The following is a 22,138-nucleotide window of genomic DNA, read 5'->3' on the forward strand; positions in this document are numbered from 1 at the left end:
GACAAGGCAGAAATCTGTCCCATCAAGGAACTAGCAGATAATCCTTTTTCCAATCCTTCTCGAAGGAAGGATAGAATCTTAGGAATCTTAACCTTGTCCCAAGGGAATCCTTTAGATTCACACCAACAGATATATGTCTTCCAAATTTTGTGGTAAATTTTTCTAGTTACAGGCTTTCTGGCCTGAACAAGAGTATCAATAACAAAATCTGAGAACCCTCGCTTTGATAAGATCAAGCGTTCAATCTCCAAGCAGTCAGCTGGAGTGGGACCAGATTCGGATGTTCGAACGGACCTTGAACAAGAAGGTCTCGTCTCAAAGGTAGCTTCCATGGTGGAGCCGATGACATATTCACCAGATCCGCATACCAAGTCCTGCGTGGCCACGCAGGAGCTATCAAGATCACCGACGCCCTCTCCTGATTGATCCTGGCTACCAGCCTGGGGATGAGAGGAAACGGCGGGAATACATAAGCTAATTTGAAGGTCCAAGGTGCTACTAGTGCATCTACTAGAGTCGCCTTGGGATCCCTGGATCTGGACCCGTAGCAAGGAACCTTGAAGTTCTGACGAGAGGCCATCAGATCCATGTCTGGAATGCCCCACAGTTGAGTGATTTGGGCAAAGAGTTCCGGATGGAGTTCCCACTCCCCCGGATGCAATGTCTGACGACTCAGAAAATCCGCTTCCCAATTTTCCACTCCTGGGATGTGGATTGCAGACAGGTGGCAGGAGCGAGTCTCCGCCCATAGAATGATTTTGGTCACTTCTTCCATCGCCAGGGAACTCCTTGTTCCCCCCTGATGGTTGATGTACGCAACAGTCGTCATGTTGTCTGATTGAAACCGTATGAACTTTGCCCTCGCTAGCTGAGGCCAAGCCTTGAGAGCATTGAATATCGCTCTCAGTTCCGGAATATTTATCGGTAGAAGAGATTCTTCCCGAGACCAAAGACCCTGAGCTTTCAGGGATCCCCAGACCGCGCCCCAGCCCATTAGACTGGCGTCGGTCGTGACAATGACCACTCTGGTCTGCGGGAGGTCACCCCTTGTGACAGGTTGTCCAGGGACAGCCACCAACGGAGTGAGTCTCTGGTCCTCTGATTTACTTGTATCTTCGGAGACAAGACTGTATAGTCCCCATTCCACTGACTGAGCATACACAGTTGTAATGGTCTTAGATGAATGCGCGCAAAAGGAACTATGTCCATTGCCGCTACCATCAAACCTATCACTTCCATGCACTGCGCTATGGAAGGAAGAGGAACGGAATGAAGTATCCGACAAGAGTTTAGAAGTTTTGTTTTTCTGGTCTCTGTCAGAAAAATCCTCATTTCTAAGGAGTCTATTATTGTTCCCAAGAAGGGAACTCTTGTCGACGGAGATAGAGAACTCTTTTCCACGTTCACTTTCCATCCGTGAGATCTGAGAAAGGCCAGGACTATGTCCGTGTGAGCCTTTGCTTGAGGAAGGGACGACGCTTGAATCAGAATGTCGTCCAAGTAAGGTACTACAGCAATGCCCCTTGGTCTTAGCACCGCCAGAAGGGACCCTAGTACCTTTGTGAAAATCCTTGGAGCAGTGGCTAATCCGAAAGGAAGCGCCACGAACTGGTAATGCTTGTCCAGGAATGCGAACCTTAGGAACCGATGATGTTCCTTGTGGACAGGAATATGTAAATACGCATCCTTTAAATCCACCGTGGTCAAGAATTGACCTTCCTGGATGGAAGGATTGTTCAAATGGTTTCCATTTTGGACGATGGAACCTTGAGAAACTTGTTTAGGATCTTGAGATCTAAGATTGGTCTGAACGTTCCCTCTTTTTTTGGGAACCACGAACAGATTGGAGTAGAACCCCATCCCTCGTTCTTTTAATGGAACAGGATGAATCACTTCCAGAAGATAACCTTGGGAGACTATTTCTAGCGCCCAAGGATCCAGAACATCTCTTGCCCAAGCCTGAGTGAAGAGAGAGAGTCTGCCCCCCACCAAATCCGGTCCCGGATCGGGGGCCCGCATCTCATGCTGTCTTGGGAGCAGTGGCAGGTTTCTTGGCCTGCTTTCCTTTGTTCCAGCCTTGCATTGGTCTCCAGGCTGGAGTGGCTTGAGAAGTATTACCCTCCTGCTTAGAGGACGTAGCACTTGGGGCTGGTCCGTTTCTGCGAAAGGGACGAAAATTAGGTTTATTTTTGGCCTTGAAAGACCTATCCTGAGGAAGGGCGTGGCCCTTGCCCCCAGTGATATCAGAGATAATCTCTTTCAAGTCAGGGCCAAACAGTGTTTTCCCCTTGAAAGGAATGTCAAGCAATTTGTTCTTGGAAGACGCATCCACTGACCAAGATTTTAACCAAAGCGCTCTGCGCGCCACAATAGCAAACCCAGAATTTTTCGCCGCTAACCTAGCCAATTGCAGGGTGGCGTCTAGGGTGAAAGAATTAGCCAATTTAAGAGCACGAATTCTGTCCATAATCTCCTCATAAGAAGAAGAATTACTAATAATCGCCTTTTCTAGCTCATCGAACCAGAAACACGCGGCTGTAGTGACAGGGACAATGCATGCAATTGGTTGTAGAAGGTAACCTTGCTGAACAAACATCTTTTTTAACAAACCTTCTAATTTTTTATCCATAGGATCTTGGAAAGCACAACTATCTCCTATGGGTATAGTGGTGCGCTTGTTTAGAGTAGAAACCGCCCCCTCGACCTTGGGGACTGTCTGCCATAAGTCCTTTCTGGGGTCGACTATAGGAAACAATTTTTTAAATATGGGGGGAGGTACGAAAGGTATACCGGGCCTGTCCCATTCTTTATTAACAATGTACGCCACCCGCTTGGGTATAGGAAAAGCTTCGGGGGGCCCCGGGGCCTCTAGGAACTTGTCCATTTTACATAGTGTTTCTGGAATGACCAGATAATCACAATCATCCAAATTGGATAACACCTCCTTAAGCAGAGCGCGGAGATGTTCCAACTTAAATTTAAAAGTAATCACATCAGGTTCAGCTTGTTGAGAAATTTTTCCTGAATCTGAAATTTCTCCCTCAGACAAAACCACCCTGGCCCCCTCAGACTGGTGTAGGGGCCCTTCAGAAACAATATCATCAGCGTCCTCATGCTCTTCAGTATTTTCTAAAACAGAGCAGTCGCGCTTTCGCTGACAAGTGGGCATATTGGCTAAAATGTTTTTGATAGAATTATCCATTACAGCCGTTAATTGTTGCATAGTAAGGAGTATTGGCGCGCTAGATGTACTAGGGGCCTCCTGTATGGGCAAGACTGGTGTAGACGAAGGAGGGGATGATGCAGTACCATGCTTACTCCCCTCACTTGAGGAATCATCTTGGGCATCATTTTTACTAGATTTTTTTATGACATAAATCACATCTATTTAAATGAGAAGGAACCTTGGCTTCCCCACAGTCAGAACACAATCTATTTGGTAGTTCAGACATGTTAAACAGGCATAAACTTGATAACAAAGCACAAAAAACATTTTAAAATAAAATCGTTACTGTCACTTTAAATTTTAAACTGAACACACTTTATTACTGCAATTGCGAAAAAGTATGAAGGAATTGTTCAAAATTCACCAAAATTTCACCACAGTGTCTTAAAGCCTTAAAAGTATTGCACACCAAATTTGGAAGCTTTAACCCTTAAAATAACGGAACCGGAGCCGTTTTTATATTTAACCCCTTTACAGTCCCTGGAATCTGCTTTGCTGAGACCCAACCAAGCCCAAAGGGGAATACGATACCAAATGATGCCTTCAGAAAGACTTTTCTATGTATCAGAGCTCCACACACATGCAGCTGCATGTCATGCTTTTCTCAAAAACAAGTGCGCCATACCGGCGCGAAAATGAGGCTCTGACTAAGATTAGGGAAAGCCCCTATAGAATAAGGTGTCAAAAACAGTGCCTGCCGATATTATTTTACAAAAAATACCCAGATTAAATGATTCCTCAAGGCTAAATATGTGTAAATATGATCGATTTAGCCCAGAAAATGTCTACAGTCTTAATAATCCCTTGTGAAGCCCTTATTTACTGTCTGAATAAAAATGGCTTACCGGATCCCATAGGGAAAATGACAGCTTCCAGCATTACATCGTCTTGTTAGAATGTGTCATACCTCAAGCAGCAAAAGACTGCTCACTGTTCCCCCAACTGAAGTTAATTCCTCTCAACAGTCCTGTGTGGAACAGCCATGGATTTTAGTAACGGTTGCTAAAATCATTTTCCTCATACAAACAGAAATCTTCATCTCTTTTCTGTTTCAGAGTAAATAGTACATACCAGCACTATTTTAAAATAACAAACTCTTGATTGAATAATAAAAACTACAGTTAAACACTAAAAAACTCTAAGCCATCTCCGTGGAGATGTTGCCTGTACAACGGCAAAGAGAATGACTGGGGTAGGCGGAGCCTAGGAGGGATCATGTGACCAGCTTTGCTGGGCTCTTTGCCATTTCCTGTTGGGGAAGAGAATATCCCACAAGTAAGGATGACGCCGTGGACCGGACACACCTATGTTGGAGAAAAGGCTTTTGACTCAATTATTTGGGACCATCTAATAAATTCACTGAGGAAGTTTGGTTTTTCGGGTGCCCTGGTTGATCTGATTGGGTTAGTATATAACAAACCTAGATCTCAATTGCTTATCAATGGTGAACTATCACAATACATCATTCTGGAAAGAGGGACTTGTCAGGGTTGCCCTCTATCACCACTACTTTTTGATATCGCACTAGAACCATTAGCGATATATCTTAGAAAGTATCTTCCACCGGTGGTAATAGGGAAGCAGAAAATATCGATATCACTATATGCTGATGATCTACTAATATTCTTACAAGATTCGAGACGGAGAATACCCCGTTTTATGGAAATAATAAGACTATTCAGCTCATTCTCCGGATACAAAATCAATATAAATAAATCAGAAATTTTGTGGATTATAAGAGATAAAAACAGTTATCCTGGTAATTTTAAAGTAGTGCACAGCATTAATTATTTAGGTATTAAGATCAGCAAGAACCCAGCACATTGGTATCAGCTTAATTTTAAAGCGCTATTTCAAAATCTACATTATGACTTAGCAAAATGGAATCTATATTATTTATCTATTTCAGCCCGAGTAAATGTAATAAAATCTATTGTATTCCCAAAATTTTTGTTTTTATTACAGAATTTACCTTTACTATTGCAAAAAAATGATATTGATAGGTATAATAAGGCCTGTGCTTTGTTTATCTGGGGGAAAAGGACGTCACGTATTGCTTTCAGCAAGATGGCGCAGATGAAGCTTTATGGGGGTTTTGCTTGCCCTAACATAAAATATTACAACAAAGTCTCATTGGTTAAATTTGGGATAGATTGGCTCAGTAGAACAGATTACGTTACATATTATGACCAGGAGACGGAATTAATCAAACCATTTAATCTACATGCATTATCCATACAAACAACTACCAAGCAATGTTAGCAGACTAGCTACTATCGCAAATATTGTGCTTGCATGGCAGAAATATTGTAAAATAATGGGTATAGAATTCCAGATCTCCAACCATCTTCCGTTATGCGGTAACCCAGCCTTCTTACCAGGATATAGTAATGAGATATTCAATGTTTGGAAAAATAAAGGGTTGATATACGCATCACAATTGAAAGAATCATTAATAGGGCCAATCAGATCATTCGCAGATCTGGCAGGGGAGTTCGATCTGCCATTTAAATATTTCTATGCATACCTACAGACTCGCCATTTTATAAATGAATATGAAAAAAGGTTTGGTGAGAATTGGACGCAGAGAAACATAGAGTCAGGCATCAAATTATACAAAGCAGGAAATAGATCAATATCAATCTGGTACCAGTATATTATGGTTCAGGAGGGAGAAAGGCACATCGAACTGATCAAACAAAAATTCGTAAAGTACTTTCCACAACTTCAAGACGAAGACATAACAGATAGTTTAAAGAAAACATTAGAAGCTACAGATAGAATCAACCTAAGGGAGTCTCAATATAAGGTAATTAACAATTTTTATCTAACCCCCGCCAGAATTGCTAAGTGGTCCCAATTCCAGCAGATTTGCCCCAAATGTCATAGACCACTCAAATCTATTGCATTATTTTTGGAGTTGTCCAAAGGTCACGCAATTTTGGAGTAAAATCCAATATTGGATAAATAGAAATGTAAGCGACAGGACAGAAATAGTGGCAAAACATGTCTTCTTTTTGTATCCAACACACAACAGCGGAGACAGATTATTTATAAACACGGCGATCCTCATCGCAAGAAATGAATTATGTAAAAAGTGGAAGCACAAAAATGCTCCGTCCTTAACGGAATTTCTGAATCATATGAGAGGTCAGATTATGATAGAGACCATAGGACTGGATAAGGGGGCAGAGAACCAGGTTGTAAATTTTTTTAAGAAGTGGAAAAAGTATATTTACTTATCACCTATTACAGTGCAATACCATATATTATCTACATTTCAAGACTCTATACCCTTCTTAGAATTAATTGTAAATGGTTCATTACCTCCAAATTGGATACGTTTATAACAAAGTCTTGCAACATTAGAGGTTTTTTTTTTTTTTTCTTTCTTTCTTGTTGTTCTGTTTTTTCTCTTTTCTTTCTCTTCCCTCCCCCATGGGCACTGTTTTTAATACGCTGGTGATTCTTCTTGGGTTTTTTTCCTGTGCTAGCTCCAGTATACAACGGAGGGGTTATTTTTAGCTCCTTGGTGAGAAAATAAGTTAAATAAGAGTAATATTGTGCAGGAGAACTCAAGAAAATGTTTAAGGAACAGCATAAATCATCTGAGGTGTATCTTTGTATATATAGATGTTCCTTACAAAGAATGTAAGAAAAGAGAAAATATTATAAGGGTGGGATAAGCGAAAATATTCCAGTAAATCTAATCGGCAAAACATCGGGAAAGATGTATATATTGCAAGTAATATGGGAAAATCTCTGTGTGTATTTTTTTTTTTATTTAAGATGCAATCCCATATTGATTATATAAGATGAAGATGTATCTGGATTTTCTTTTTGTATTGTAATATATTTATGTTCAGCTTTTTCCCCCAATAAAAAAAATAATAATAAAAAAATAAAAATAAAAAAAATAAACGTAGCTGTAAGCTATTCATTTTCACCTCTTGTTTCTGTAATGTAGATTCTTGTGAGTTAGCTAGATCCTCCAGATCGGATACTCTATTTTCAACATCCATTATTCTGGTAGCAAATTGTCTCACTTCAGAAGTAAGAGTTACCAGATCAGTAGAGATACTAGATAAGTCTTTCTTAATACTATTAAACTGGGGTGTAAACAAGTAAGTTATATGTATGAGAAGGGACTGTATATCCATTCTGGAAATAGATAAGTTTAGGCTTGGATCAGTACTTGCCTCATTAATTTTGGTTCTTTTGTCTTTTGCTTTTGTAGGCACTGTGGGTGAATTTAATTTCGCCTGCGTGAGGAATTTATCCATAAAATCTAGTGATATACAATAAAGTGAAAACACTAGGCAAACCCAGTAGAAGAGATTTTTCTCTGTAAATAAAAAGTTAAGAGTATATATATATAGCAGATAGAGGACGGCACTCAGCAGTCTTTCTATAAGTGTACTTTAATAGAAAACAAGCGTCACATTTCCGGGACACACTCCCCTTCCTCAGACAGGTTGTCTCCCTATGGGAAAAAGGGGAAACCAGACATAGACTCCTTGCTCAGTGTGCTTAGAGGAATATGGCTACACCTCACTGACGAGGCCCAATGAAGGCCGAAACGATCGTCTGGGGTTGCTGTGTTCCTTATTCAGAGAGGAATTGCCTGGTATTTCGGTGCTGGACTGACCGTAATAGGCGGGATCAGACTGATATACTACAGGAAAGTTCTTCTCTGTGAAAAGCATTACTGGGCTAAAAGAAACTGCACCCAGGTGGTAAATCGCCATAGAACAGGCTAACAATAGTATTGAGCCAGTTGTTCGTTCCTGTGAGTCTGCGTCTCTCTGTATATATATATATATATATATATATATATATATATATATATATATATATATATATATATATGTGTGTGTGTATATATACATATAAATGTGGATATATGTGGGGGAAAAACAAAAAAATACTCAGTGTAAGAAGGCCTGCAAAGCCAAGAGCAAGATTAATTTAGCCATAGCAGATGATACCTCGTTTGTTTGTTTTTTAGATTCATTAGATATCTAACATGTTTTATAGTAATCTTAAAGAATTCTCATCTGCCAAAAAGATTATAAATTCTATAAATGCAATGGATTATCACAAACAATCATTGTACACAAGTTTGTGAGTCTTCCCTTTATCCATAAACAAATTGCAAACAGTGAGATATTCTAGGAAATGCTGAACCTGTGGTAGGAGAAACTGTTAGTTTAAGTTGAAGAGGTATATGAAATACTACTCACAGGTTTTATATAAGGAGATATGATTGCATTTGCGGTATATTTCAAGGGAAACCGCAGAAGAACACTCTGAGCATAATTACAGATGCCAGAGTGTGCACATAAGTGAGGGGAGAGTATATTAAAGTAAGGGTTATTAGTGGAGCATCATACATGGTGAGCTTGATACCATAGCTAAAGTTTGTAAAGTTTGCAAAAAGGGTTCTAGGAATGAATAGGGACTGGCTACTCTTTAATAGTAAGGGAAGCAGATACCACCTATACATAACACTATTGAACAGAACAATGTAAAGAGGGCTACCTCGGCCGCTGGCAGCTCCCCCACATTAAATGGATAGTGTGCACTTAAAAAGGAATTGTACAGAACTTTCCTACCCTATTCAAGAAAAACCAGTGGCTGTGATCATCAGAGGTCCCTTTTTGCATTAACAATAATTATAGGCTTGTATCAGAGCTCACCCCTAAGTAGACCATATCAGGTGTTATAAATAGACTATATAGGAACAATTTGACCTCTTCTTTATATAAACTAGAGGACACATATAAGAAAGTTAAGCACAGAAAAAAACTATAACTATACAGTGTATAAACTAAACTGCTAATAATAACGCTAGCCACCCAAACAGAAATAATCATTATAAGGGCTGCTCTAGATTTTATGCCAATATGTGAAGAATGCAGTATAGTAATTAGTATTAGACAGGGGACAAAGTAACCTCAATGAACTTACTTAACTTACTTAAAATAGCAACCTCGGGTAACACAACAAAAAAAACAGTGTATGGCATTGTAAGCTATACCCAAAGTATACATAATTCAGACAATGCTCTTTATAAATTTCAGTAATCGTCCCATAATATATAGGCCAAAGTCCAGCTGTATTCAGAGTTACCATGGCAGCTGGAAAAGCTAATTAGGAATGCCACCAGGGTCCCAGCTCAAGAACGATATATCTGCATCGCAAATGTCACCAGTAGGTAGATGGGGTGCTCTCCCCTTTGGAATCAATGGCCTGTTGAATCTTGTATATTGGTGGCAAGTTTTCCCCAAGATCTTCATGGGAGAGAAATCTGTGTACCTTACTCGACGCAGACTGTGCTTGATGAATAGGAGACAGTCCCTTTCCAATCTCAGCAATTAGTGCACTTCTCCATAACCTAGGCTCCAAATCTGTACCACAGTGGGGTTCTAGGGAAGTAAGTGGGTAGCGCAGGGGCCCTACCACGCCACTACACCCACATTCTGTTGAAGTAGGACCGGGAGGGGGTGAAAGCAAGTTGCTCTGATTGTTCTTGATATCAAGCGACTGTTCCATTGCATCCACGAGCGTAGCATGGTATCTATCCAGTAAGCACCGCATCGCAACAACCAGTGAAATGCCAACCACCATGACCATCCTCTAAGAATTGCGGGGCCTGTAGAAATAGTGTCATAACGCTGCATTCTTTTTCCAAAATGGCGCCTATCCATCTCCATGGGTCAAGCAGTCACAAAACATGATTCCATATGAGTTCGAAGAAACGCTGCAGGACGCACAATGTGATTGCTTTGAGCTTGGGTGTTCACATTATAACGATGGACACTTATCTGTTCCAATATGTTAAGATTCAGGCCAATATACCTCTCAATTGCACGGAGCAACCTTAACTTGCGACTGCCCCATATGAAACTAGCTCCGCCCCCCCGCCCCCTTGTGGTAACATTTGCTACACATTTCTATGATTCATTCCTATGTTAAAGACCTGTATAAGGAGCACCAAAACAGATTGAACCTTTAGAGTCCTCTTACCTTTAGATGACTGAGCAGTAGGGGGCATAATGCTCAGGGGACTACAGATGTAACGATTAAGGTCCCTCACAAAAGCTTCTCCTATAATGGGTGTGTAGCCATAGGGTCTGTTGTCCATGACTTTTAAAAGAAGCTTTGGCATATAATATGCATCCTCTGGGAGGTCCTGAAGAAAGAAACATGGTATAGAAATGATACAATTAGAGGTTAATGCAACAAATGGATCTGAATGTGTGCAGCACTATTCATACTACTTATTATGTTTAAATGTGTCTGACTATAAGCTATGCAAAATTATTATCAATTATAAAGCTTATATTATTTCTAAATAACAAATCTTGGGGTCGATCACAATCTATCAACTGAGGCAGAAAAGCCCTATTTTTAACAAGTTTATGGTATCGATTCATTACAGCTCTATTCATCGTTACTGCAGTGAGCAGGGCACACATTTACAAAATGATATGTTAATTTACACATATATATTTATATTTGTGTGTGTGTGTATTGAATATGTGATATTCTGGGATATTCAGGAAAAATTAGTTCTGTACCCCAACTGCTAGAAACGGTGTGTAGCAATATCATTCTGCCAATGTTTTTGTCTAAGTCACACTTGCACTATTGTGATTGTCATTATCAGTAGAGGCGTCTTTATTATTGGGCTTTCAAACAGTATCAAGCCATCCTGACCAGGAGTTAAAAAGGAAACTTTTGCAATCCAAATTCATTCTGGTAACTGCTAAACAATCTGAATGCCATTTATATACAGGCATGATGACCATACTGGCATGTTTGCTTAATGGTTATATTGACACTTTTAAAAGTATTTTTTTTAAAATATTTTCTTTTATTCATTTTGAATTAAATGTTTTTTGGTTTGGTGTGAGTTACATCTGAAAACAAGAAGATGACTATGGGCTAGATTACAAGTTACAGGTTACTCGCAATTACAGATTATGAGTGGATCGCTGTAATTTGCGTACAAGAGATATCATGTAAAATTATCAGGTAAGCATAATTTATGTTTTTCTTCTTAAATGGAAAGAGTCCACAGCTGCATTAATTACTTTTGGGAATCAATACCCAAGCTATAGAGGACACTGAATACCAAAACGGGAGGGTACAATAGGCGGCCAAATCTGAGGGCACCCAGCCAGAAAAACACAAACCATCCCAAACCCCGATTCTTTAGAGAAGGACAGAAAATTAAGTGAAAAAGGCCCTGAGGACACAGACACATAGACAGTTCGAAAGTCCAACCAGAGATCCCAAGCAAACTCATTGAACCAACACTCCACCAAAAGGACCGTCGCCCCATAGACAGTCCCACACTCCCTGTAGTAGTACAAATCCCCCAAAACGAAAAGGATAAGGGAAACCAACAGTATACCCAAAAGGTATAAAGATCCTCTAAAGGAATCATCTCCTGTAGATATAATAAGAGCTCAAGGATCGTACAGAAGCATAAAAAATGACAGCTGAAAACCAAGTCCTTGACATCAGAAGTTCAGAAAAAACTGAATAATGAAGATACGGTAGGAATCCAGCAAAAAATGCCAGAAACTCACCATCCTTGGTACAATTCCGAGACATACACAAGGAAAACTGACAACAAGGCAAATACCAAATTGCCCACCCTCCCAGACAGAGGGCACCCACCAGGCAAACTAAGACGCCGGACTAACCAAAAGTCCACTGGCTCAAAGACCTGCAAATGAACAACCGATCTCAGATCGTCCCCCCAGCCGGACCAGCCCAATCAATGGCAGATCTGAGCAGGGAAACAAGATAACCAAGGACCGACCCACGAAAGCGAAAGAGTAGACACAGCTACTCCATCTAGAGACACTTGAGAAGGCACAAGATCCAGAGAAAACTCATGAGCCAACCAACTAAAGTCTCAACATCGGCCAAGAGCCCAGTTAGGAAAGAACAACAGAAGTTGACCATTATTTGAACCGAAGAAAAAAAAACCTGTTTCAACCTCCCACCCACCGGAGAGCTCCCACAAAGGAACTACACCTCCGAAGACAGGAGAGAAGGACATAGGGAACCCCCAGAAACGAGAGCATTGAGAGACACCTGCCCAAGGAACAGGAATGTCAAGGAAGAAACCGGGAGAAAACAAGGTCACTCCACTGTATCACAGAAGAGTCCCTCAGTGAAAACCCCATTGAGTCAGCGCACCTATCAGGCGCGGAAATAAAAATCTTGCCCTTCAAACCGTCCCCTGTGAAGCCGGAACTGCCACCGACAAGGTACAAAAGACGACTGACCCCAGGGAACCACAGCTACCCGGCTCATAGAAAAGCTGGCCCAAAGAAAAAGCCAGTCAAGGATGAAGGCCGAGGAACCCAGAACGCTGAATTCCCAGGTCCGATTTAGGATCTTACATCCGGTAATATCCCACGGCGGGATCGAAAAGAAGAAGCAGAGAATGACTCCTTGACAACCGGAAGATCAGGATATGTCCCCTGTGTCCTAAAAAGGTTAAGCTAAACCATCATGCAGGAACAGGAATCCCTGGTCCAAGAGACCGATAGACCTCCCAAGGAACATCCGGACGAAGTCGGATAACAAGAGCAAGAGCTCTGCAAGTCCCAATCCAAAGGGAAGAGACCCCCACACAGAAGACCAATGCTCCAAAAGTAGCAAGGACTCTCAAGGACGTATAAAGATGCTTGATAAATAGTCAACCAAGCGACATGAACACAAATGTGCTTGACCAGCATGGCTAATCCCCTACCAGGGATCAAGCGCCACCTCGTAAAACTACCCGAAGGAGGGAAGGCTGAACACACCTCACCCGAGTACTTCAGATGATAGTATTCTGATCTAGCCTTCCAGCTAGTCAAAAACCCCAGAAACAAGGGGACAGTGAGGACAAACTACCCACAGAACACTGCAGGACTCTATACCCCTCAGGATAAACCATAGGGCAGAAATATGTGGTTGCGGGTGCCACTTAAGCAGCAATCTCTAAACCACATGAGAAAGGTTATTAGGACCTATAGATCGCCAGCCTACACTGTCAGATGTCCTTAAGAGGAACAAAATAACTCCCAAAGAGAAACCAGATCCCCGAAGGTGACCCATCTCCAAGGAGAAACAGATATAGTCCAGAAGGTCGCAAACCAGAGACCCCCAATGGAACAAGTCCTAAAAGGACAAATTCCAAAGCTTCCAAAAGGCTAAAACCCACCCTGATGGGCGGACAAAAAAGCGCTAGGGCCTCTATCCTTCACACCACGTGGAAGGAATACTCCAGCTCCCCAAAAAGCGGGAACAACAGAGAGAGACAGAGCATTTTCGCTGACCGGTCCCTCGAGAGATAGTTATAAAAAAATTAAACACTCCCAAGAACCACTCGGACCCGAGAGTCCTGGTAAATGCTTAACTAGAAGCAAAATAACACAAACATTATTGTGAGAAATCGGCCCCTACCAGACCAGCTAGGCTGATAGTCGCCACGTGTCTGAAAAGTCGTGTGACAGCAGAAATGAATCCAAGCAGGGCCAGCCCGCAACAGGGTTACCACTGCCAAGCAGACTATTCTACTCTCAGAGAGAGGCAGACAATATTTAACAGATTAAAATGGAACTAACAACTTCAAAAAAAGCAAAACCACAAGCATCGATCCCAGAAAAAAAAAGTTCCCACAGGAACTATTATAAAGAAAACCAAAAAATCATCCTACTGGACAAAATTAAAACAACCAGCAACCTGAAGGTTAACAAAAAATTAACAGAAGGCCCGCAGGACCCGCCTAACGGAAAACCTGTTCTACGAAACTGGGAAGGATCTAGATAACAAGACGTAGATGAGATTATACTACCCCCCCCATGTCTAACAAGGTTGTGTCATTCAAAGAAAAAGCTACCGAGTCCCATAACCCATAAGGGTAGGGTCCACCAGTAACCCGAAAACCTGTCTGAGGAAGACACTAAGGCGAGCCCGTCTGTAACGAAAAACATAGCACTCTGGAAAGGTTACTCCCTCAGGGAGCTGCATATGTCCTCCCTGGACCGAAAGACCACGAGCACAATCGCAAACAAACATCTGGACTCTGCAGTCGAGCCAGCATCAAAAGGATGTAGTAATGAAAACGTGCCACCATCTCCGGGGGGAACAGACTCCCATTGGAGGAGGGAAAGACATAACTTAGGTTACCCGCATGTGTAGTATTAGAAGGGAGCGTTAGGAAACTCGCCTCCCAGAGGACAGGGCCCCACCGAGGCGGAAGGCTCAGTAGTCTCTTGAATCCCTGAGCTTGAGGAACAAGGAGCTCTAGAACGGCCTGAGGAACATAACTGATGGACCTGTGTCCAAGGGTCCGATTCACATACAGATTCAGAAGTGTATTGCAGCCCTTTGCAGTCAAGAACATGAAAACGTTTCACATTACAATGTTCTGCACATAGGGGAATATGTTCTATGTATTTGCAAATAGATATTAATATACCTGTATATATCTATATCTATTATATATATATATATATATATGTATATATATATATATATATATATATATATATAGTACCAAACTACCATCATATATATGTAGAAATATGTATTTATGAATAAATAGAACATATTCTGCTATGTGAAGAACATTGGAGTGTGAATTTTTTAAGTCAGGTTACCACAAGAGTGAGGATTCCCCCCCCCCCTCCTATTTTGCTCCATTGACTTCTGTGGGGGAATAGGTTATTGTGCACGTGATATTCTAACTTTTTACTTGTAATACAAGGGCAAAAAGTTTACTTCTAGCACAGTTAGTTCCAAGCAGAAGCACTAAATAGTGATCCACTCGTAATATGGCCCAATGTGTTTCCCCTTATTTGAAAAACAACTATTGTACTGTAAGCCTTTAGTGTGGTTGTGGTGTTTGCAATAAAAACAGTAGAAATTAATCTAAACAAATGTGAGGGCTCTGTATGAATATAATGTAGTTGTACGGGCGCCGAATTGGCTGGGAGCATCTCAATAAACCTGCACTCACAGACCTTAAATCAAGTACTGCACTCACAGACCTTAAATCAAGTACTGCACTCACAGACCTTAAATCAAGTACTGCAAAAGGGACATTTTGATATGTAAGTTATTTTACTTTGAATCAGTTACCTGTCAGCACATCTAAGGCCCTTATTATATGAACTAAATATTCCATCAAGAAGTTACATCATCTCCATGTTCATGCCAGCTCCATCACTGAATAAACTAATTGTCACATTAGCTGTTAGATCCTTTTCCCCCCTTACTCACCACTGTCATAGAAAGTAATGGAGAAGGGAAATTTGGATTTTCTCTGATGTCTTCGATTGGAGGTGTCTGTATTTTTGTCCCTCCACATGTAACCAATAAGCTGGGGTTTTGGACACCCAGCAGATGGAAAGGTTTTAGCTCCCTGACACCCCAGGCAAGAATCTGAAAAAACATGAGCAGTGTTTACCATTTATAATGCAATATAGAAATATAATCACCGGATATACACTAATAATAAAAAGGTGATCCAATCTATCCTATCCAAAACGCTTAATTCATTTTCAGGATATCTTCATGGCTACCCCATATATACACATATGCAAATAGCTGCTGAAAAGCTATTCTACTTTCTGTCAAGTTGCACTATCTTAAAGGTACAGTTTACCCCTAAAAAGTATCCCCTTTAATTTGTTTCAAATGATCCACTTTACCTGCTGGAGTGTATTAAATTCTTTACAAGTATTTCCATTACCCTTATATTGGCATTTGAAATAGTTTATTTAGTCTGTGGTATCCCCACCCATCCTGAAAGTTTTTGGCCTCAAGGCCAAGCTGTGTTAACACAGTTAGAAGAAGAAATTACACTCCCAGTGGGTTATAGAAGAGATAAGGTAAAACAATGTTAATTTTCCATTGTTCTCTCCAAGTATTGGTAATTGGTTTATAGACAGATATAAGATAAAGAAGCATGTATATGTACACAATGTGACAAAGTAATGAGATCTGGTTATACCTAATGTAAAGGTTGTGGCTTCAAAACACAAAATCAGCTAATTCATATACACAAATAAGCCTTAAAAAGCAAATCTCATATTTTATACTCTGCAACTGGTAAAAAAAAATGTAATTGGAAACACATTAAGGGAAAACCAATTTTTAGTATACTGTCCCTTTAAGTGACATCTGACCAGGCTATCTTCTAAATTCACATCATGAGCAATCTGATAAAGTCTCATTTGTTACTGAACTTAATTGTATCCCTTAATATATCTAAATGTTTTAATATGTCTCACAACTTTACTCACATAAATAATGTATTAAGTTCAATAAGTATTTCCTGAGAAGTTTGTTTTTAATTATTTTAGTACATTTGAATGCTATTAATTTTGTTTTTATTTGTTGGAAACATTTCTAAATTAGTACACAATAGGAAAATTTTTATCTCTTGAAGAAAAAACAAAACAAAATTTATGCTTACCTGATAAATTTCTTTCTTTGACACAGTGGCCACTAGTTATCAAGCCGTCAACCTCAAATACGCTGGAATTCCGCAGCGTATTTGTGGCAAGGCTGATTCGCCTTAGTTATCAAGCCCTCCACACCGGCAAAAGTAGAATTTAGTGACGTAAGCTTCGATCCGCCGGACTCAGTCCGACACAGATCGATTCTTAAGTCAATCCAGATGTTCCGCACACAAGTTCGGCACAATCTGACTACTTTTGCTAGTTATCAAAAAACTAGCAGGTACGGTCGGCACTTTTCCGGCCCACCGTACCTGGTTTTCAATCCGCCGCCCTGGAGGCGTCGGATCCCATAGGAATCAATGGGAGTCTGACCATAGGGAAAGTTCATGTTCGCTGCTGCCCGACATCCCATTGATTCCTATGGGAGCTGTCTACACCTAACACCCTAACATGTACCCCAAGTCTAAACACCCCTAATCTGTCCCCCCCTACACCGCCGCAACTAAATAAATGTATTACCGCCTAAACCGCCGCTCCCGGAGCCCACCGCCACTCTAATAAACTGATTAACCCCTAAGTCTAACCCTAACCCTAACACCCCCTAACTTAAATATTAATTAAATACATCTAAATATTATAACTCTTATTAACTAAATTAATCCTATTTAAAACTAAATACTTACCTTTAAAATAAACCCTAAGATAGCTACAATATAAATAATACTTATATTGTAGCTATTTTATGATTTATTTTTATTTTACAGGCAAATTTCATTTTTTTTTTAACTAGGTACAATAGCTATTAAATAGTTAATAACTATTTAATAGCTACCTAGTTAAAATAAAGAGAAATTTACATGTAAAATAAAAACTAACCTAAGTTACAATTACACCTAACACTACACTATCATTAAATAAATTATTCCTATTTAAAACTAAATACTTACCTGTAAAATAAACTCTAAGATAGCTACAATGTAATTAATAATTACATTGTAGCTATTTTAGGATTTATATTTATTTTACAGGTAACTTTGTATTTATTTTAGCTATTTAGAATAGTTATTAAATAGTTATTAACTATTTAATAACTACCTAGCTAAAAGAAATACAAAATTACCTGTAAAATAAATCCTAACCTAAGTTACAATTAAACCTAACACTACACTATCATTAAATTAATTAAATAAATTACCTACAAATAACTACAATTAAATACAATTAAATAAACTAACTAAAGTACAAAAAATAAAAAAAAACTAAGTTACAAAAAATAAAAAAAATAAGTTACAAACATTTCAAAAATATTACAACAATTTTAAGCTACTTACACCTAATATAAGCCTCCTAATAAAATAACAAAGCCCCCCAAAATAAAAAATGCCCTACCCTATTCTACATTAAAAAGTTAACAGCTCTATTACCTTACCAGCCCTTAAAAGGGCCTTTTGCGGGGCATGCCCCAAAGAATTCAGCTCTTTTGCCTGTAAAAAAAATAATACAACCCCCCCAACATTAAAACCCACCACCCACATACCCCTAATCTAACCCAAACCCCCCTTAAATAAACCTAACACTACCCCCCTGAAGATCATCTTACCTTTAGCCGTCTTCAGCCAGCGAGCACCAATGGAACAGAAGAAGACATCTGGAGCGGCAGAAGTCATCATCCAAGGGGCGCTGAAGAAGTCTTCCATTCGATTGAAGTCATCATCCAAGGGGCGCTGAAGAAGTCTTCCATCCGATTGAAGTCAACATCCAGGCGGCATCTTCAATCTTCATCCATCCGGAGTGGAGCCATCTTCAGACGAGCCAACGCAGAGCCAACTTCTTCCACCGACGACTGAACGACGAATGACTGTTCCCTCGAATTCCGATTGGCTGATAGGAATTAAGGTAGGAAAAATCTGATTGGCTGATTAAATCAGCCAATCAGATTGAAGTTCAATCGGATTGGCTGATCCAATCAGCCAATCAGATTGAGCTCGCATTCTATTGGCTGATCGGAACAGCCAATAGAATGCGAGCTCAATCTGATTGGCTGATTGGATCAGCCAATATTATTGAACTTCAATCTGATTGGCTGATTTAATCAGCCAATCAGATTTTTCTTACTTTAATTCCGATTGGCTGATAGAATCCTATCAGCCAATCGGAATTCGAGGGACGCCATCTTGGATGACGTCACTTAAAGGAACCGTCATTCGTCGTTCAGTCGTCGGTGGAAGAAGATGGCTCTGCGTCGGCTCGTCTGAAGATGGCTCCGCTCCGGATGGATGAAGATTGAAGACGCGGCCTGGATGTTGACTTCAGTCGGATGGAAGACTTCTTCAGCGCCCCTTGGATGATGACTTCAATCGGATGGAAGACTTCTTCAGCGCCCCTTGGATGATGACTTCTGCCTCTTCGGATCTCTTCTTCTGTTCCATCAGTGGTCGGCTGGCTGAAGACGGCTAAAGGTAGGATGATCTTCAGGGGCTAGTGTTAGGTTTATTTAAAGGGGGTTTGGGTTAGATTAGGGGTATGTGGGTGGTGAGTTTTAATGTTTTTTTATTTTTTTTTTACAGGCAAAAGAGCTGAATTCTTTGGGGCATGCCCCGCAAAAGGCCCTTTTAAGGGCTGGTAAGGTAATAGAGCTGTTAACTTTTTAATGTAGAATAGGGTAGGGCATTTTTTATTTTGGGGGGCTTTGTTATTTTATTAGGGGGCTTAGATTAGGTGTAAGTAGCTTAAAATTGTTGTAATATTTTTGAAATGTTTGTAACTTATTTTTTTAATTTTTTGTACTTTAGTTAGTTTAATTGTATTTAATTGTAGTTATTTGTAGGTAATTTATTTAATTAATTTAATCATAGTGTAGTGTTAGGTTTAATTGTAACTTAGGTTAGGATTTATTTTACAGGTAATTATGTATTTCTTTTAGCTAGGTAGTTATTAAATAGTTAATAACTATTTAATAACTATTCTAACTAGCTAAAATAAATACAAAGTTACCTGTAAAATAAATATAAATCCTAAAATAGCTACAATGTAATTATTAATTACATTGTAGCTATTTTAGGGTTTATTTTACAGGTAAGTATTTAGTTTTAAATAGGAATAATTTTTAATTAAAGTATAGTGTAGTGTTAGGTGTAATTGTAACTTAGGTTAGTTTTTATTTTACAGGTAAATTTCTCTTTATTTTAACTAGGTAGCTATTAAATAGTTATTAACTATTTAATAGCTATTGTACCTAGTTAAAATAAATTGAAATTTGCCTGTAAAATAAAAATAAATCCTAAAATAGCTACAATATAATTATTATTTATATTGTAGCTATCTTAGGGTTTATTTTACAGGTAAGTATTTATTTTTAAATAGGATTAATTTAGTTAATAAGAGTTATAATATTTAGATATATTTAATTAATATTTAAGTTAGGGGGGTTAGGGTTAGACTTAGGTTTAGGGGTTAATAATTTTATTATAGTTGCGGCGGTGTGGGGGGGCAGGATAGGGGTTAATAAATTTATTATAGGTGGCGACGGTGTAGGGGGGGGCAGATTAGGGGTTAATACGTTTAATATAGGTGGCGGCGGGTCCGGGAGCGGCAGTTTAGGGGTTAAACAATTTATTTAGTTGCGGCGGGGTACGGGATCGGCAGGATAGGGGTTAATAAATTTATTAAAGGGGGGGCAGGATAGGGGTTAATAGGTATTATGTAGGTCGCGGCGGGGTCCGGGAGCGGCGGTTTAGGGGTTAATCAGTTTATTAGAGTGGCGGTGGGCTCCGGGAGCGGCAGTTTAGGGGTTAATACATTTATAAGAGTTGCGGCGGGGTCTAGGAGCGGCGGTTTAGGGGTTAATAACTTTATTTAGTTGCGGGGGGTTCCAGGGGCGCCGGTATAGGGGGTAGAACAGTACAGTATAGTGTGAGTGCTTAGTGACAGCTTATCAATAAAGCTGTAAAAAAGCCGAAGAGCAGCGAGATCGGATGAGTGATAACTATCACAGTCCGCTGCTCATCGCCCCGTACTTGGTGCACGGCTTTTTGACAGATTTATTGATAACTTTTGAGAGCGTATTCAGGTCTGTGGCGGCGATGGTAGGCGAGCTTAGGCGGGCGTATTGGGGCCGGCGATGGCAGGTAAGTAGACACGTTGATAACTAGAGGCCAGTGAGTCCACGGATCATTTAATTACTATTGGGAATATTACTCCTGCCCAGCAGGAGGCGGCAAAGAGCACCACATCAAAGCTGTTAAAAATCACCTCCCTTCCCCCCAACCCCAGTCATTCAACTGAAGCAAAGGAGAGAAAGGAAGCAACAAGGTGCAGAGGATCATCTAATTACTATTGGGAATCAATACCCAAGCTAGAGTACACAGATAAGGGAGGGATAAGACAGGGAACCTAAACGGAAGGAACCACTGCTTGAAGAACCTTTCTCCCAAAAGCGGCCTCAGCCGAGACAAAAGTATCAAATTTATAGAATTTAGAAAAAGTGTGAAGAGAGGACCAAGTTTCAGCCTTGCAAATCTGTTCCATAGAAGCTTTATTTTTGAATGCCAAGCAAGAGGAAACAGCCATCGTAGAATGAGCCGTAACTCTCTCAGGAGGCTGCTGTCCAGCCGTTTCATAAGCCAAGCGAATGATACTTTTCAGCTACAAAGAAAGAGAAGTAGCCATAGCCTTCTGCCCCTTACATTTTCCAGAGAAAACTACAAACAGAGCAGAAGACTGATGAAAATCCTTAGTCGCCTATAAATAGAATTTCAATGCATGCACCACATCCAGATTGTGCAGCAGACGTTCCTTCTGAGAAGAAGGGTTAGGACACAAGGAAGGAACAACAATTTCCTGATTAATGTTCCGATCTGAACCCACTTTAGGAAGAAACCCTTAGTATGCAAAACTACCTTATCCAAATTAAAAATAAGGTAAGGAGACTCATACTGTAATGATGAGAGCTCTGAAACTCTAAGAGTAGATGAAATAGCAACCAGAAACAAAACCTTACAAGATAACAACTTAATATCTAAGGAGCCTGTTGAAGAACTTTAAGAACTAGATTAAGACTCCAGGGAGGAGTAACCGGCTTAAACACAGGCCGGATTCTGACCAAGGCCTGACAGAACAATTGCACATCTGGAACATACACCAGACGTTTATGTAACAAAAAAGACAAGGCAGATATTTGAGCCTTTAGGGAACTTGCTGATAAACCCTTCTCCAAGCCCTCTTAGAGAAAAGACAAAATTCTAGGAATCCGAACTCTATTCCAAGAGTAGCCTTTGGATTTACACCAATGCAGATATTTTATCTTATGGTAAATCATTCTAGGCACAGGCTTACGGGCCTGAATCATGGTCTCAATGACCGAAGATAAAACTAAGCGTTCAATCTCCAAGCAGTCAGCTTCAGAGAAACAAGATTTTGATGAAGGAAGGGC

At 40.1% G+C, this 22,138-nt stretch overlaps 1 protein-coding gene across 1 annotated transcript in view; it reads right to left on the reverse strand.

Moving 5' to 3' along the window:
* Window positions 1-22,138, reverse strand: part of LOC128636413 (myoferlin-like) — a 276,260-nt gene that overhangs the window by 159,245 nt on the left and 94,877 nt on the right. Inside the window, 2 exon segments of the mRNA XM_053689430.1 lie at window positions 10,256-10,421; window positions 15,524-15,685. Coding sequence (XP_053545405.1) covers window positions 10,256-10,421; window positions 15,524-15,685 — 328 coding nt within the window.

The sequence above is a fragment of the Bombina bombina genome, chromosome 7 (assembly GCF_027579735.1).
Source record: "Bombina bombina isolate aBomBom1 chromosome 7, aBomBom1.pri, whole genome shotgun sequence".
Lineage (NCBI taxonomy): Eukaryota > Metazoa > Chordata > Amphibia > Anura > Bombinatoridae > Bombina > Bombina bombina.